This window comes from Arctopsyche grandis, chromosome 12 (assembly GCF_051622035.1).
Source record: "Arctopsyche grandis isolate Sample6627 chromosome 12, ASM5162203v2, whole genome shotgun sequence".
Taxonomy (NCBI): Eukaryota; Metazoa; Arthropoda; class Insecta; order Trichoptera; family Hydropsychidae; genus Arctopsyche; species Arctopsyche grandis.
The window spans coordinates 26,847,619-26,867,748 of NC_135366.1; the positions used below are offsets into that span (position 1 = coordinate 26,847,619).

Sequence of the window (20,130 nt, forward strand, 5' to 3'; positions counted from 1 at the left end):
TGGTATGGTCGTAAACATTATGATTAGGTTTATATTGTGGCACACGTGCGTTTGACATTTTGACAGCCGATGTATTGCCGACATGGATACTGACGAGTCTAGAGACAGTTTTGAGAAACTTCAAATCAAACCTTGGCTTATCAAGCAATGTCATTCATTAGGTATTTATACTATGTAAAATTCTGCGTATAAACTGATTTTGGTTATACGTAGATTCGGATTATAGGTTATAATTTTTTTTATATTATTCTTAGGTATTACCTCTCCAACACCAGTACAGATGGGATGTATTCCGAACATATTGAGTGGAAAAGATTGCATAGGAGCAGCGAAAACCGGCTCGGGAAAGACGTTCGCTTTTGCCCTTCCCATCCTTCAACATTTGTCTGATGATCCCTATGGAATATTTGCTCTCGTATTGACTCCCACCCATGAACTAGCACATCAAGTAAATCTCAATTTTTGCTGAAACTGTTCATATAAATTAAACACCATGTTAAATTATCACTTGACTTTTAGATTGGTGAACAATTTTCCGTACTCGGTCAGCCAATGAATCTTCGAGTTTGCGTCGTAACTGGCGGTAGCGATCAAATGTACGAGGGACAAGCCCTTTCGAAGAGACCGCACATAGTCGTAGCCATGCCGGGACGTTTGGCTGATCATATTTCAGGATGCGACACGTTTACGTTGAAAAAAATTAAATATTTAGTGATAGACGAAGCTGATAGGTAACATTTTCTTACATCAAATTAAAATGAATTGATATTTTGCTTATTCAATGTATGCTTCATAATATTTTTAGATTATTGAGTGGGTCTTTTGATGAAGATTTGAAGAAAGTTCTTGAAGTTTTGCCGACAAAGAAACAAGTCCTGTTATTTTCTGCCACTATAACTGAACATATAAAGGATAATCAACTATTCACAATTAACTCCGAGAACCTTGCAACTTGGACAGAAGAAGCTCCTCAAGTCACTGTAACCACATTAGATCAGCGTTACGTTATATGTCCAGCATATGCTCGTGACGTATTTTTAGTCGAAGTACTAAGAACGTACATGAAAGAAAACGAAAAAGGAAACATGCTCATATTTACTACCACTAAAAAGTACGTCAATTACATATAAGCACCAAATAATCATCACGTGTTTTAATGACTGAGCTCTTAATTTCATTGCATAATTTCAGAGATTGCCAATTGCTATCGACCACGCTCAATGCAATCGGCTTGGAAAACGTTTGCTTGCACGGCTACATGCGACAGCGCGAAAGAACCAGCTCGCTAACAAGGTTCAGAAGTCGGGAAGCTCGAGCGCTCGTTGCTACAAACGTAGCAAGTCGTGGTCTTGATATCCCAGCCGTCGATTTGGTCGTCAATCATAAAATGCCTTTAGAACCGAACGAATACATTCATCGGTAAGAATGATTACGTACATTATTTGATGTTTTTTGTCGGTTTTTGTGTTTTTAACTTGAAATTTTTATAGTGTCGGCCGTACGGCGAGAGCTGGAAGATCCGGTCTGGCGATATCTCTCATCACACCTAGTGATTTATTATGTCTTGGAGCTATCGAGGAAAAAATCAAAACTAAACTCACAGAGTATAAAATAGATGGTATGTCATTTCTGTTTTGTATTGATATTGTTGCGTAGGGGTGGGTGGAGGATCCAAGTTAAAGGCCAAAGTCGTTTCACAGCATTTATTGATGATTAAGGAGATACACGCACTGCCAGTGCTCCGTCCAGAATGTCTTGATATCGCCTAAGTACCTCCTTATAAAGGACAGGTCGCTCAGGGCATCTTTGATGTCCGGTTACTTCCCCATTGTTTAGTCATGTACTCGGATGTGCAGTCCCACGCTTTGGCGTTGTCAGTTCTAAGAACTCCACAGGAATGTGACCGAGTGCCGCTATCGCCGCTAAGTGTATTCGGGGGTCTCTCATTGCTAAGCCTGGAGATAATCCTCGAAACCAATTATAACGGCGGCTCCTTTTAGCATACGCTACAATATATATACTGTAGCGTGAATGTGTGGTGGGGTTTCCATAGATTCCATAGATGGAAGTGAAAGACACGGTGAGTAGAGGTAGTTTATTGTTGATCCGTCGGCCAGCCAGCTCCGAATGAAGCACGGAACAAATCCGCCGAATATTTACACACATCGTGTACTCTCAGCACAGAGATATCATTGGTCGATGAGTCGCGAGACCTTATTGGCTGTTTTATACTGTTTGCTCATTCGCCGTGGCCTTTTTGGCGCGATTAGGCGATCAGTGCTGGTCAACCAATGATCAACGAGCACTTATCGCAAAATCTCCACGTTACTTATTTATTTATTTATTATATACATATATACCAGGAAGGCCTAACAGGTAAACCCCAATGGCCTTCCTGGCCAATTAAAAACAATGCAACATTTTTATTACATAAGTCGCTGAATTACGAGACACCGACAACTCGAAATTAACGAGACATCTATGAATTTTAACTTGTACATAAGTTTTATTGTACATTAATCATACTCAAATAGTAGTGGCATAGTAGGTAGGAAGATTTTTAGCCAATTTTTAATCGAGGAACCGTTCTAACAAAGAAATCATAAAAATTGGCGAACTCTAATAGGAAACGATTGACCTGGAATCGGTCAAATATCAAAGTCTGACCAGCAGCATTACAGATATACTTGGAATAAATTCTTTTCAATCGAGGTCAACTCACGGGATCTCGGTGTTAGGCAAACGCCCAACCACCGAGCCATGCTGCTGACTAAATATGTATGTAATATATGTAACCAGCAACGTGGACTAGTGGTTAGCATATGTATATGCTTTCGAACATAGTGGTCACGGGTTCAATTCCCCCTGCTGGCCAGACCTTGGTTTGTGACTCCAGTTCTATCGTTTCCTATCAGAGTTTGCCAAATTATTTGATTATCAATGAAATGTTTCCAATAAATTAGCAACTTTTAACCATTTTCTCGAGATTTTCGAGTTTTAAGCATATTGGAATCCGCTGTTGCGTATTGAAAATGGTGTAATTTTTTCCAGAAATGTCTCGCAAATTTTTGAGTTTTTCAGCATATCCAAATTTGACGATTTACATTAAAAAAATGCTCCGAAAATATAAGCGTATTAAAAATTTATCCATAGATGTCTCTTTGATGCTTTCTTAAAATTATTCTAAAAATTGTACATCGATGTTTATAATTGGCAAGGAAGGTGTATAGGGGTTTACCTGTTAGGCCTTCCTGGTATATATGTATGTAATTTGATTTTTTTAGAAGTTTTATTAACGTATTTATAACTTATTTTTAGAAATGGAGGCTGCTAAAATATTTACACAAGTTTCTGTAACGAAAAGAGAGGCTGAAATAAATTTAGATAATGAAGAATTTGATGAAAGAGCCAAAGTGTATAGACGTAAAAATTGGATATTGAAAGATCTCAATCCTGATTTAATGGAAGCCGAGTGAGTTTTCATTAAAATTATTCAATTTAATTTAAAATTATTAAACATTTCATTTATTTTAGTAAATACATATGTATTATATTTAAAATTACTTTACAGATTTTTAAAAATGGTTAAAAGGCGAAAGAGGGAAACTAAAGAACAGAATAACAAGAAATTTAGGGCGATGAAAAATAGTGCCATGGAAAGTGTTAATAAAAATAGTACTGAAGGTATTACAACTGATGAAAAAGTTGTCGATATGAAAGCTGTAAATAAGCGTATAATGAAAACAGATGATAGATTTAAAAATATACCTCGTAAATTGGCAAAGATTAACAAGAAGACGGCTGAGAGTAAACTCCTCGTATCGGTCGCTAAGACCGATGGAAAACCTGAAAAGATTGATCTTATATCTAAATCGAAAGATGACAGTAAAAAAATTGGCAAAAAGAAATTCAAACGTAAACAGAAGGGTGCGTTGAAAAAAATTGTAAAAATAATCTAACATATTATACTTTTATTATCATTAAATAAGTACATTTTATATTACATTATGCTATTTTAATTTAAATATTTACATTTTAGATTAAATAACATTCGTTGTTTAACACTAATTCTTAAAATTAATAATATTTAATTTTAATTATTTATAAAATAATTTTAATTAAATAGTTTAGTACTTGGTCATATACATACATACTAAATATATACACGTAAAATTAACTATACATATAGTATTTACAGTTGAATTTATAATTATAAATTATGTATTCTTCAAAAACGGCACGTGGGCTTTCAAGTGGGCGTCAACGACCTTCACGTATTCCTCGGGATGTGTGTGAATATGCTTCACATGAGGAGAATCATCCCAACATTTCCAGTATGTCTAAACAATAATAAAGTTGTTTTAAAAAAATAAACAACTACATATTCATTTACATATACTTTTCGTAATAATACCTGAACGCCGAGGTTTGACCAAGACTTTCTGAAGCCTATAATGGACTTTTCAGCTCCAACGGGATCTGTTTTGCTAAGCAGAAACTGGCATGGCGCTTTTACCAAGTTATTGTGGAAATGTGTGCTCGCTATCTCGTAATGTCTCGTCGCTTGGTTGCGGAAAAACCATAAATGGAATCTGGAAATGAATACACTGGTAAAGTAAGATCGATGAAATTATGGAAAATTCTTAATTGTGAAAGAAACGCTTACCCAATGTAACTGGTGAGAACCTTTTGCATGAATGGATTGTGAGGGAACTGGCCCCGAGCAACGCCGACCGTAAATTCAGATAAGTCCGGAATACTGTCCCAAGTTTGCACCACAAATCGATCCATCAACGGTTGATATCTTTAATAATAAAATAATATTTTATTATCATTCAATTTCATTTGCCGATATGTCCTTGACTTTTGTGTACTCACCGTGGCAAATCTTCATGGGCATATTTGGTTATTTCCCCCCACATGTAACTTCCAACGGAGAATGCATGCAAAACTATTGGATTGAACACTGTGTTCACTTCCATGAATTTGAGTACATTCTTTGCTACTGGCTATAAATTAAAAAAAAAAACAATATTATTTTCAACAATTATAGTACAATCATTTTTCATTTGAAGTGATTAGGACCAAAAGATGTTCAGACATTTTTGTAGGTTATAATATACAAAATGGTACATTTTTGCAGGTTATAATATACAAAATGGTACATTTTTGTAGGTTATAATTAGAGGTCGGAATCTGAAGGGGCCGGAAACGTGCCGCCTATTGTTCCATTGTTGTAAATCCTTTGTAAAAAAGGTTCGGCAAACCTTTAACAATGCATTTACAATCTTTGAACAATAAACAGCCCCTTCAGATTCCGGTCTCTAGTTATAATATACAAAATGGTACATTTTTGTAGGTTATAATATACAAAATGGTACATTTTTGTAGGTTATAATATACAAAATGGTACATTTTTGTAGGTTATAATATACAAAATGGTACATTTTTGTAGGTTATAATATACAAAATTGTACATTTTTGTAGGTTATAATATACAAAATGGTATATTTTTGTAGGTTATAATATAAAAAAATGGTACATTTTTGTAGGTTATAATTAGTCACCGGACCCAGAAGGTGCCGCGTATTGTTCAAAGGTTTGCCGAACCTTTTTTACAAAGGATTTACAAAAATGGAACAGTGGATAGCACTGTGACTATCCTACCTCTAGTTATAATATACAAAATGGGACATTTTTGTAGGTTATAATATTCGTGTATTTTTAACCTAAATTTGAATTTTGGTCAAATATCAGAAAATAACTCTTTCTCTACAATCTTTTTAACTTGTATATAATATTATATACAATACTATATGTAGTAATCTACTATTGGCAATGATACTGTAAAGTAATTTTTATAAGTTAGATTCAAAAATGTCCAGGCTACTTAAGAGGGCTGTACACCCGAAACCTTAATTTTGTTGCCGTTCCTTTCTTCGATATATATTTAGTGAATGTACATATATATTGAGTGAATGCGACAGTTGCGCTTCGACAGATAATACGTATTTTAAATCGACAAAATCGAGGTTTCGTATTCTCCTATTTTCTCCTCCAAAACTGGACAAATTTAAAAAAAAATTCATCATTGGTATGAGAAAGATATTTTCAGTGCAACTATGTGCGTATTTTTTTTTTTAAATAAGCACGCTGGACTCTTCGTAGGTGTAAAAAAGCGGCGATTTTATAGATGTTTGGCGGTTATTAGCTCCTATAAAAAATAACTAATCAAAAAAATAAAACGATAGATGCATCCCAATGGTGGATATCCATAGCATATTAAAAAATAATTTCTCTAGTGCCATAATTGAGGAAGGGAGAAGTGAAATACGTTTGTATGGACAAGGCGCTGGTGTCCAGCCCTCTTAAGCCGCTTGATATACTAGCAAATATACCTGGCATCATAAATAATAAACACTGCTAAGGACGAAGAATATATTATGATTAACTAATAATTATATTACCTGTGTGCCCTTTTCAGGAATCATAATTTGGAGTGGTGTGCACGTAATGTTGAATATGTCAAAACCTTTATCCAAATATATTTCAGCGTATTTGGTAATGTGATCATCTTTAGCATGTAACCAAGTAAACATGTAGCACAATGGCTTTTCTATCGGTTTGTTTAATCTGATGAAGAAAATACAATATTCAAATTATTACCCGTATCGAAAATGTAAGTTCAATGTCATCGATAAAAGTGATTGATTGTGATATGATAAATGAACAATATTAGATAATGATAAACAAAAAATCTGATGCAATATTGGTAAAATCTGATTGATATTGAAAATACGTAATAAAATATAATTTAAATTTGTTACTATGGTAATATTATATTTTATTTTTAACATATTAGCCACAGTGACATTACAGAGTACTCTGACGCGTCACTGCGGCCAGTCACACAATCATAACTAGAGGTAGGACCGGAAGCGTGCCGTTTATTGTTCAATTGTTGTAAATCCTTTTGTAAAAAAGGTTCGGCAACCCTTTACCAATGCATTTACAACATTTGAACAATATACAGCCCCCTCAGGGTCCGGGCTTTAATCATAACACAAATAAAGGTATATATGTTAAGGGTTTGGTGCAAACGATCGACAAGCGTCAGACAGACTGAACCACAGATTAACTGGATGGCTGCTTTAAACGCAATTCTCGACTTCACGAATGATAGATTGCACATCAGATGACGAGTAACCTTTCGATGTGCACAGATGCAATTAATAAAATGGTAATCATTAAAATTGAGTTGGATCTTTTTAGCGAGTTTAATAAGGCAAAATTCGGAACTTAAGTATCAGAAGCACAGAACGTATACAGGGCAGGTATGTCGGGACTTCAGGTAGATTTCGCTTAGTGTAAGTGCGAGCAGTGCGCACGCATAAGGTACACGTGTCGTTAATCTGTGGTTCAGTCTGTCTGGCGTTTGTCGATCGTTTTCACCGCATCGATATGTAAAACATCCGTGCTCGACGATATATATATAATTGATAAAATCAACCACGGGCGTTGCTCCACAACTACTCAACCAGTTCAACGCAGCTTACATTAAACAGGTCAGTTTCACCAGCAACCCGGTTGAGCAGATATATCGCCTAGATATTGGAATCGTTGCCAATATATTTGGCAACGTATGTATGTATTATATGGAAGGTATACCCAATGTTGTTTGAGTAAGTAATAATTATATAGTCGGTTGAAATATGTTGGGTGTTGAATGGATAAGACAAATATACAAACGCAGTAATAACGACGGGTAAAATTTACGTTTTAATTTATAAATTGTATTGTACTCACTTCATGGTATCCTGGTCGACTTTGATATCCAGGTTTTTGTCATTTGAAATATACCGTAAATTTTTTCCGAGTGGATAAAACGAAATGTATCTAATTTGAGTGTTTGCCAAAATGGATCGGGTCAAATTAGCCTGAAAAAATTGATTATTCGGATATATTTCAAGTGGTACGATTATCGGATTGTTGTTTAATCATGCAATAAAGATTATCAATGACAAATTCTTCAATAATGTAATTGAATAATAGTTTTTGATTTAAATCAGTGATATGAAATCGATGATTTAAATTGTATACTTACGTTTTGTTTCAATAAGCTGAATTGATTTTGAGAGAGAACACTTCCCACTGATGTGGCATTATTTATTGCAAAGTTGAAAATTTTCTTAAAGGCGGCCATCTTAGTTGATTGTTGGTTGATTTTTTTTTTCAAAAGTATTTCAGAAGCTTTTTCGGCTGAATATATTGTTATACACTTTCAGTCAGACAAAAGACATCTACGAAATAAAATAGAAACATATATTAGTCTTATTTGAAGTAGTACAAGAGTTAAAAATTTCAGGTTTTTCCATATTATTAAATAAAATTTACAAAAAAAATTAGTTACAGGATATTGATTACTTTATTTTAAATGTGTAATATAACATATGAAAATTAAAAGAAAAAAAGTATAGATCCAAAAAAATAAAAAATGAAAAAAACATATATATAACCTAACCTAACCAGATGGTATTTTTTACTGTCGAATCAATGTGTTCGAATTAGTTTTTGTTTTAGGCAATAGTAAAATAGCAAAATTTAATTGACGATTTACCTTATTATTTTTTATATTTATTGTTTTGTTCATATTTTTAGCTGATTTTATTTATTTTGAGAAAAACATAGTATTCTTAATAATATATATAAAATAAATTAAATTAAAATAAAATATCACCTTATTTCAGCTTAAGTTTTATAATGTGTCCAATCGGCCGAAGACCTCTGCTTTCGGGCACAGATTTTCACATACAATTCGATTACAACGATTTATTCTTTTATTTATAGATAAATTATCTACGTGACGTATTCATTTATCGTTAAATTTGCTGTATATTATTATAATACTACGTTTTTTTATGCGCAATATCAACAATACATACATATATGTATCTGTGTTAATAATCTTATCGTTTGATCGACATATAATCGAAGATCCATCTCACATATTTTTGATTTGGTAACATGTGGTTATATCGCTTATTATGTTTTTTTTTAGCGCAGATTCATATCGTAAATTCACCACTTGTGAAATTCATAGATTGACAATGTTTTAAATACATACATATTTAACTGTTTTTCCTTGTAATTTTTTATGGGGTTTTAGCAATCTTGCAGCAATCAGTCAAAAATGGTATATCGATGGTAAACTTTATTTATTTATTTATTTATTTTTATTTTATCTTTAATTTATAAAAGGAAGGCCTAATAGGTAACCCCAATGCGTCTTCCTGGCCAGAAACATTGTAAATTTGATACAAATATTATTAGTATTATACAAAGTACACAGTGTGGTGCTAAATTTTGAGGTGCCGGTACGCTCGATTTTGCACAATTTAATTCTATAATTTTTTCGCATACCCGAGATTTCGTGTTTTGACCGACATGATCAATTATATTTGTTGCACTATAACACGAATGCAAACTACGACTAATTTCCGATCCATTTAATTCTTGTAAAAGTAATAGATCAAAACAATCAGAATATGGTCGATCATGTTTAGCTATAAAATATGCGGATCTAAAAACTTTACTGGTTGATACAATTTCCGAGTCATTCATAATATCTAAAATCTTTTCAAAAGACTGCTCTATTGAAATTAATATAATTTTTTCGGCGTTAATATGCGCTTGTGATTTAAAATGATAGCCAATTTTTTTTCCCAAAGATGCTAATTTACCGCTCCTATTGTTTCCGTATGTAGAAATTGAAATCGAGCTACATTCTTTAGAAATGTAACTGCTTTAGATTTAAAAGTTGAAAGACTTTACAATACGACAAATATCACATCCAATAACATTAGACTTACATATATATTAACCTGGGATACTTGCGATTTTTTTCATCCCACATTTCCGTACTCCAAACATCTGGTCAAGAAGACGCATATACCGCATCACTATCACTACTATAATTTATTATATTTATACTAGATTCTAAATTTATGTTATTTTCTTCATTTGACAATATTTTCTTCCTAGACAATGGTTTGAGCCGTCATAAGCGAAAAAAAAAAGTCCAGGGTTCGTTTATTTCGTTAATGGGTGCATGAATGGGGACCAATATTTAAATATGCTAAAGAGACATTTGGTGCCTCACATAAAGCCTGGTGGTATACTTGATCCTGACAGCATTTTTATGCACAAAAGCGCTCCTTTTCAACGAGCTTGGGTGAAAAATATTGCAAAAGTGGTAAAACTTTTCGAAAATATAAGTTTTATAATATTTTAATTTTTATGCCGGGTTGCGTACCGGTGCCGAAAAAGGGTGGCGGTATGCCGTACCGGCTATTGTACAACCCTGAAAGTACATAAAAACGTGTAATGTTGCCAATTTGTAGGAACTGTTTCAATGAAAATTAGATAAATTGGCAAACTCTGATATGAAACGATCGACCTGGAGTCACAAATCCAAGGTCTGGCCAACAGAAACCAGTGGGATTTGAACCCGTGCTATATGCTAACCACTTCTCTATTCTGCTGGTTACGAAAAAGTAAATCACAGTTAATCTAAGACTGTCTGTGGGTCGATTTGTTTGCGAGTAACTATTCCATATATTTTTTCAGGTAAATTATAAGTAGTTTATTTTTCATTCGAACACATGCCATGTTTTCTTTACTGCATTTTATTTTACGAAAAAATAAACAATCAGTGCTGATAATCCTACGATCGAATGATAAAGATCATTTCAAGTGTTATGTTATATTTCATCAAGTGACGTATGACAACGTCATAATCGTATTGTCAACGCGTGGCTATTGTTATTTTGCATGTGCGATTTGTAAAAAATAACAACAGATTAAGTTTGAAAATATGGCGTGATACTCACTTAATCAGCGTATTATTGATCACGATTTTGCAAAGAACACTTTCCTTTGGTCCTTGGATTCTGATGGACGTCTACTTTAAAAGTTATTGTAACGATGGTATCGAATAATTTTTTTTTAATTTAAACTTACAACATAAAAATTCAAAATTTGAAAAAACTGAAAATCATATGGTAATTCTTAATTATTATTATATTAAGCTTTTATATGTCTACAATTTTTTTATTATGGAAAACGTTACAGCTGATGGCCAGTTACTAATCATTGGTCATTTGGATTAAAAAAATAGTATCTTTCAACATTGCCGAGAAGTTTTAGGCGAAATCACACAGGAAGGAACGCGTCACATGGCTTTTATTAGATACTTTTATACGTGCAAAAAAAATGTGGCATACCTTGCACATATTCAAGGCACGCCTAGCACACACTGCCCCAAAATCACCCCTGGAGTGTTTTCGGTAAAATGTTATCCTTGTATTTATCCTTGCTTGACGTATCCCATATTTGATGACGTATCCCTTGGTGTATCCCACATTTGAAGAAATGTAGGAGAACCCCCACAGCAGGGAGCCAAGCACACGACGTGCTGTTCTTCCCTGTGTGATTTCGCCCTTATACTCTTTGTGGTATTCCTTTTCACTATTAATCAGGGTTATGGAGTCGGATTCGCTGAGTTGTAGCATTTCAAGCGAATCGGGGTAAAAAAATATCAACTGACTTCGATTCATTTTTTACTTTATCTATGTACGTAGTAACAATAGATGAAGTTTTGTGATCATGCGAAAATTCGAACTCGAGATTTTGACTGATTCGAACTCAGAATCGATTACTGATCACGTTTTAATGATCTAGAAAAAATGTGTGTGTGTCTGTATGTGTGTCTGTGTGTGTGTCTGTGTGTGTGTCTGTGTGTGTGTCTGTGTGTGTGTCTGTGTGTGTGTCTGTGTACTTTGGGGATTTTTTCAACACCGTTAGTCCTATCGAACCAAAACTTAGTATCGGTTAATGAAATTCTTATAGACACTACGTAAATTTTTTTCAAATTTTTAAGTTGACCGGAAATGGTACCTCCCCTTATAGGTGTCCTCTTTTTTTTAAGTTTTTGAATTCGATTTTCTCCCAAACTACTAACTGAATCGGACTGAATTTTTTTTGCATGTACTAGAAATAATAATTTTTATAATTTTATATTTTTTAAATATTTTTATCTGAACCGGAAGTAGTACTTTTACTCTAGAGAATCGAGGTTTTTTATGTTTTTCTCAAAAGCCTTTTGATTATTCGAACTGAAATTTCATATCGATCAGTTAAGGCTCAATACCAAGTTATGTATAAAATTTGGTAAGCGTCCGTCGACCGGAAGTGGCAGTTTACTCTTGTTCGATTTTTCTTCCACTATTTTTTTCGACCCCTTAAACATGTGTGGTCTTCACGAAAAAATGCAAGTATAATTCTTGTATCAATGTGATTAAAATAAAAAAAAATCACTAATTTTAATAAACCGGAAGTGGGATTTTTTCCCTTCCGGAAGCATCCGGAAGGAAGGTCAAAATGTTGTCGCCTGGATCCTGACCACACCCCTGAACGTATTAAGCTGAAAATTTATATTTATATTATTTATGTACTAACTTAGATTTGGTAACGTTTTGGTCAGAATTCGTATACCGGAAGTAGTATTTTTTTTAAAAACAATATTTCATTATTTTTTCATTATTTTATTTTGACCTTTTAAATTATTTTAAGCGTCTTGATATTTATTGTGTATAATAAAGATAGTGATTTTAAGTAAAAATAAAAAATAAAATCATCAAATTTAATGAACCGGAAGTGGGATTTTCTCCTATTAGAAAGGTCAAAAATGTTGTCGCCTGGATCCTGTCCACACCCCTGAACGTATTAAGCTGAAAATTTATATTTGTGTTGTTTATGTACTAACTTAGATTTGGTAACGTTTTGGTCAGAATTCGTAAACCGGAAGTAGTATTTTTTTTAAAAACAATATTTCATTATTTTTTCATTAATTTATTTTGACCTTTTAAATTATTTTAAGCGTCTTGATATTTATTGTGTATAATAAAGATAGTGATTTTAAGTAAAAATAAAAAATAAAATCACCAAATTTAATGAACCGGAAGAGAGATTTTCTCGTCTTAGAAAGGTCAAAAATGTTGTCGCCTGGATCCTGACCAAACCCCTAAACGTATTAAGCTGAAAATTTATAATTGTATTCTTTATGTATTAACTTAGATTTGGTAACATTTTGGTCAGAATTCGCAAACCGGAAGTAGTATTTTTTTTTAAAACAATATTTCATTATTTTTTCATTATTTTATTTTGACCTTTTAAATTATTTTAAGCGTCTTGATATTTATTGTGTATAATAAAGATAGTGGTTTTAAGTAAAATTAAAAAATTAAATCACCAAATTTAATGAACCGGAAGAGAGATTTTCTCGTCTTAGAAAGGTCAAAAATGTTGTCGCCTGGATCCTGTCCACACCCCTGAACGTATTAAGCTGAAAATTTATATTTGTGTTGTTTATGTACTAACTTAGATTTGGTAACGTTTTGGTCAGAATTCGTAAACCGGAAGTAGTATTTTTTTTAAAAACAATATTTCATTATTTTTTCATTAATTTATTTTGACCTTTTAAATTATTTTAAGCGTCTTGATATTTATTGTGTATAATAAAGATAGTGATTTTAAGTAAAATTAAAAAATTAAATCACCAAATTTAATGAACCGGAAGTGGGATTTTCTCCTATTACAAAGGATAAAAATGTTGTCGCCTGGATCCTGTCCACACCCCTAAACGTATTGAGCTGAAAATTTATATTTGTATTCTTTGTAGGGTCGTTCTTGGACTATATGCCGCCCTTAGGCGAAGTAGAAAAGTCGTCATTTTTATTAGTACGATACAAATGATTTTTTTATTCATAAATATATATTTTTATATCGAAAATTTATTTCGAAACACAATTATCATAAAATGCATTTTAAATATGTACACATATTTGAATGAAATAAATTAGGATCCTCGTTAAGAAAAGTGTGGATTGACAATTCATTTTTGAATGATAAATTATTTTTAATGAAATATAATAATTACATTTTTCTTCTTCTTTAGTTTGCCGTGTATTTGTTTCTCTAAATGGCGTTGTCTTACTTGCCTAAGCCCACGGGACGTCAGTGTATTTAATTTTTATTTATAACTATTTCAATAAATTAGGGTACATGTCAAATTTTAGTAATTTTTTTTTAATTTTTATATTTTGAAAATCGCTATTATTTTTACTACTAACAATTTAAAAATTTTACACAAGAATCGAAGTCGAATCGGGAGTCAAATTCGGAGTCTGGTCGAAGCATAAGGTAGTCAGAGTCGGAGTCGGTAAGCTTTGAAGCGACCCCACAGTCTTGCTATTGAATTTTATTGTAGTTGTAATAACCAATAATTATACATTGACTAGGAACTGTAGCGTTTCCATTTAATTTGTTATTTTAAGTGTTTAAATCAGAACTTTCACAATAAGTACATATGTGTACCTACTTACATGCGATATGTATCATGTTATAAAAATAGTATTAATACGCTAACTACATTATATCATTTCACAAAAGAAATACGATTATGGTTTATTTATTGAATATTTTTAAATGGCGTCTTATCGCAGTTAACAAAAACAATTCTTTTCGTTTCACTACATATTTATTATATTTAAAAACTTCAAATAGTGACCCGAAAACCTATATGAACTTTCACAGCAGCTATAAAAAATAAAGGGCCTGATAAGTATCGCTTAATTGATTTTCAGTTTATAAACAGATGCCTTACGCCTTGGATCGCAATCCAAAATGGGGTGGATCAATGTTTTTGATGGTAATATGAAACAAGAATCTGGAACCGGTACTGAAACAGGAATCCGGAACAGGAACTTAAAAACGAATCGGGAACCAGAACTGAAACAGGAATCCTCATCCAGAACTGAACCAGGAATCCAGAACTGGAACCGGAACTGAAACAAAAATCCGGAAATGAAACGAAAACGATTAAAAAGAAATCGGGATCCAGAACTGAAAAAGGAATTGAAATCGAAAATGGAATCGAAATCGATATTGATATCGTCGTAATAGAAAATTTGATTTTTTCTACAACTTCATGGATTCTACGAACCAAAACTTATATACATACAAGTTTCTTTCGAAATTATACATTAGATCAGCGGTTCCCAACCCTTTTTGACTCGCGTACCACTTGGTAGTACATTACGCTTAATTGTACCACCATATACAATTTATTGTATTTCATGAAATTAGTTATTGCAAGTGTAATTACTAAAGAGCGGAGTCAGAGCGCCCCATCATTGTTCAATTGTTTTAAATGCATTGCTAAAGGTTCGCTGAACCATTTTTTTTTTAACTCTAGCTTTGTAAATACAGCCAAACCGCCCTGATTCCTGGAAAAAGCACGGTGTTCCGACCAAGTCTTCATGGTCAGCTTTCGTGGCGTTACGACCAAAGGAGCCGTTTTGGAGGGAGATCGGCGCCGAGCGCGCGTCCCCGCCTCCTATTCGTTTTCCGCTTCGGTCGAGTGAACATCTCTGTTCGCTACCGAGTTTGTTCCCACCACCGAGTCCCGATCAGCTCAGCCTGGATCGGCAGACGATACTGGAAGTACAGCTTCAGTATACGTCCGGTGAGAAGTGAGGAAATCCTGGTCTTTCTTCGTCGAAGTCAGATCACGTAGTCACGTGAGGAGTGAGGTTATCATAACCTCTCGAACACGTGCGCGCTAATTTCACGACGGACTCCCCCCCCCCCCCCTGCTTATTCTCTGTATTTATACATATATAAAATACAGTCACCATACAAACAGAATTACAACCTGTTTTTATTATTATACAATTTCCTCCCTTTTTCCACATCACGCATCCCACGCACATTACGAAGGAGAAAGGGACATAGCAGAGCAGCCGACATCAGCAGAGACCAGACCACCGACGACGAAGGAAGGCACCTTGAGGAAACCAGCCCCGCCCAAGCTTACCACTAGCTATCTCACAAAACCGACTTCCGGGGTGCTCTCGAGTTGAACATCCCTGGAGTCTGTACATTGGTCCTTCGATTCCGTATGTCTTCAGAGCTGGTCTTCCAACGTCGTCGAATCCAGGTTGGTCGTAATTAGCATTTTTCTGTTGTTGTTGCTATTTTTTTGGTCGTCAACGTCCATTCTGTTTTTTCCCGCGTCCATTTTTTCCTTTGTTTGATTTCGTCGCATTTCAATAATGGCGTCGTTGAGTACGCTTAAAAATACGCGGAAAAGAATTCGCGCTCGGTTAACGAGAAACGCGAATCAATTGGGGGACGATCTGAGCATCTTCGAGCTCAGAATCAGGCTCGAAACAATCAGACCATTACTGTCTGAATTCGAAGCGATCCAAGCTCAGATAAACGAGCTGGACCAAGAAGAGGCGCAGGCCTCCGAATCCGTCGTGGACCTATTTGATAGGGAGCATATGGCCGCCTTCGTGCGATGCACCGAAGCAATCAATTTGCGTGAGCCGCAATTGAGCGCTTCACCGTTAGATGGCGCTAACCTCACAATGTCACCTGTACCGCAATCAAATTCGGCAATAAAATTGCCCCGTTTGGAGTTGCCCACCTTCGAAGGCAACGTCCAAAATTGGCCGCTTTTTTCACAACGCTTCTTGGCCGCTATGGCCGGCGAGAGTTCGCAAATCGCCCGGTTCCAATACTTACTAGGAAGCCTAAAAGGAGAGCCCCAACGTTTAGTTGACGGCTTGGAATTAGCTTCAGATTCATTTACGAGCGCGTGGTCCATTTTGGATCAACGCTATAACAACAAAAAAAATTGTTGTTCAGTATCACCTTCAGGCATTGCTTGAAGCCGAGCCAGTCGTGAGCAACAATCACGTCAGTCTGCGTCGTCTCATAGATGATGCCAACATGCATGTACGTGCGCTCGTTAACTTGGGCGTCCGGGTCGAGACCTGGAACGAGATTCTGGTGATGTTTATCACCAGAAAACTCGACCGGAGTACACTTCTGCAATGGGAGCTTCAGACTCCCAAGTATGAAGACTGCACGTTTAGCAAAATAATGCATTTTCTAACGTGCCAGTGCCAATCGATGGCAAATGCCGACTTCGTCTTAAAAGGCGAGTCGAATCCTCGACCAAGAACCATTACGAATCCGAAGGCAGCAGTTCTGCATGTGAGGAGGGAACGCCCCTCCTGCATCAGTTGCAGCGGAAGTCATTCTCTGCTAGCCTGTCCATCATTCCGCCAAATGAGCGGTGATGAGCGTAGGTCGAACGCCATAAAACGTCGACTATGTCTCAACTGCTTGAGACCAGGGCACATAGTTCACGCGTGCCAAACAAAGCAGAGATGCTTCAAATGCGGTCATGCCCATCACACCATGTTACATGACTCAACTCCATACCAAACTTCGCCTTCAAATAAGGCCAAACATTATCGGAGCCCCAAGAAATCAGAGAACGCCAAACCCGTAAAATCATCGTTGGTTTTACACTCGGTGAGACGCGTATCGCCTTCTCACGCCCGAACTGTCCTGTTATCCACCGTGGAAGTACAAGTTCGCGGCGGAGATGGGCGTTCGCACAAGGTTCGAGCATTGTTAGATAACGGCTCCGAACTCAACCTCATCTCTGAAGACTTAAGAAGGCGACTCGCCTTAAAGTCGAAAAGGATGGACGTCAACCTGGTAGGAATAGGTTCAAATAGGACGTCCATTACTAGTGGCGCGGTAATTCGAATTCTACCGCGCATCCCCAATCAGGGCTCCAGTGTTGATCTCGATTGCGCAATCATGCCCGAGATCGCGAATCAACTTCCATCGCGCAACGTGTCCGAGATTCGGAGCCATTTGCCGCTTCATCTCCCCCTTGCCGATCCGTCATTCGATATTCCCGGTACAGTGGATATGGTGATAGGCAGCGACGCCTATCATGCGATGTTACGCAATGGCAAACGTACCATTTTAGTTCCCTCCAAGTCACGCGGTGACAGAGGAGGACGCATCGCGATGATGAATACAGCTTTCGGCTGGATATTGGGCGGCTCTCTAGAAGCGCCCACAGTTTCAAGCGATTCTCGGAATTGCCATCACACAACGGGTCGTGATCCGTTATCTTGTTTTGGCGCGAGACGTCCAGTCAAGACAGTTACGCGTCCCCTGGACGAATCGCGTATTTCCGCGGTACGAAGATTCCGCTTGCCGAAGCGCAATGTACCCGCGCCCTTTAACCCTCACATCTTTCGACCTTCCCAACCCAGCTCCCATAACTCCTGGCCAGTTCCTAGTTGGCGCACCACTAGTTGCGCAACAGCAGGAGGATCTGGTCGATCAGCCCGGAGCGAGGGTGCTACCACACCAGCACATGCAGCAGCGGCCCCTGGCAGACAGGGGCACAGGAGTAGGTCCTACTACTCCTCCATCAGCAGCACCAAGCGAGCAGTCCGGCGAGTAGCTCGACTGCCAGTCGAGCAGCACTCAGTGAATTTGTGCAACGGTGTGGCGAACGTTCATAACGTCCCACATTAAAGTTGGCGCGTTGTTTGTATCTGTGTTGTGGATTCAGTTTATGTGTTTTAACTTAAGTTTTTGAGTTGCTTTTCTTTTATGCTTCTCTTGTTGGTTTGATTGGTGCTTTGTAATAGAGCTATCAGGATAGATTGGGACATATAACGATTGAACAATATTGTTACCTAGCATTGGGGTTGGTTATTTGTTGGTGTTTTGGTTGTTTGTTTGTCTATTTTTTGTTTGTTTCTTGCCGGCTTAGTCAGCTGCTTATGTAGGATGGGAAATTGACGATGGACTAATGTTATTTTGTTTGCTGACTGGGTTATGTGTTGTGTTGTTTTTTGTTTTTTTGTTATTTTTTTGCTTATTTGCTTGGTTTTTGTGTATTTCATTAGTCGCTTGTGCACCATTAATTCTTATTTGTTTTGGAATTCGATCCTCTGACTTCCAACGGGGGGAGTATGTTCCGACCAAGTCTTCATGGTCAGCTTTCGTGGCGTTACGACCAAAGGAGCCGTTTTGGAGGGAGATCGGCGCCGAGCGCGCGTCCCCGCCTCCTATTCGTTTTCCGCTTCGGTCGAGTGAACATCTCTGTTCGCTACCGAGTTTGTTCCCACCACCGAGTCCCGATCAGCTCAGCCTGGATCGGCAGACGATACTGGAAGTACAGCTTCAGTATACGTCCGGTGAGAAGTGAGGAAATCCTGGTCTTTCTTCGTCGAAGTCAGATCACGTAGTCACGTGAGGAGTGAGGTTATCATAACCTCTCGAACACGTGCGCGCTAATTTCACGACGGACTCCCCCCCCCCCCCTGCTTATTCTCTGTATTTATACATATATAAAATACAGTCACCATACAAACAGAATTACAACCTGTTTTTATTATTATACAATTTCCTCCCTTTTTCCACATCACGCATCCCACGCACATTACGAAGGAGAAAGGGACATAGCAGAGCAGCCGACATCAGCAGAGACCAGACCACCGACGACGAAGGAAGGCACCTTGAGGAAACCAGCCCCGCCCAAGCTTACCACTAGCTATCTCACAAAACCGACTTCCGGGGTGCTCTCGAGTTGAACATCCCTGGAGTCTGTACACACGGTATCTATCCGCGATCTAGTAATTACATATATATAGGTAGTATTTGAATTGTAAGGAATTTGAAGATAGGGTAGAACCGTAGACGCAATGAATCTGTTTTGTTAAGATTTTTTGCGAAAAAAAGTTATTATTAATTGCGGAGTAAACAATTATTAATTGCGGGGTCACAATTATTAATTGCGGAGTCACAATTATGAATTGCGCACTTAATGGTATACCTCGTATCATTTTAATCGAATTTAAAAAAAAAACTATGTTCCTCGAAACAAGCACAAGGATCTCATTAAATTTATTTTGTAAGGATATTTAATTAAAAAAATAAAATATATTATATCTGCTTTGTAATTTTGTGTTTTTATTAAAACCATTTATCAGTAATAGAAGTATGATGAAATGGTAGATAAATATATTAAACTTTGAGCATTTTATAATTGTGACTATGCAAATAACTTTTTTCCATAAAATTTCTTAACAATTCCTTACCATGCAAATACTACTTACAGTGCCGGTTTTAGGGGAGGGGGGGGCTGGGTCGGGCGGCGCCCGAGGGCACCAAATAAGTTAGGGC

At 36.3% G+C, this 20,130-nt stretch overlaps 1 protein-coding gene across 1 annotated transcript; it reads left to right on the top strand.

Moving 5' to 3' along the window:
• Positions 1 to 12: 12 nt before the first annotated feature.
• Dbp45A (putative ATP-dependent RNA helicase Dbp45A) lies at positions 13 to 4,004 on the top strand. The gene is made up of 8 exons (XM_077442392.1): positions 13 to 161; positions 255 to 448; positions 520 to 731; positions 806 to 1,111; positions 1,192 to 1,419; positions 1,491 to 1,618; positions 3,319 to 3,472; positions 3,572 to 4,004. The coding sequence occupies exons 1-8, from the start codon at positions 83 to 85 to the stop codon at positions 3,957 to 3,959; spliced, it is 1,689 nt and encodes a 562-aa protein (XP_077298518.1). The 5' UTR covers positions 13 to 82; the 3' UTR covers positions 3,960 to 4,004.
• The last annotated feature ends 16,126 nt before the right edge of the window (positions 4,005 to 20,130 follow it).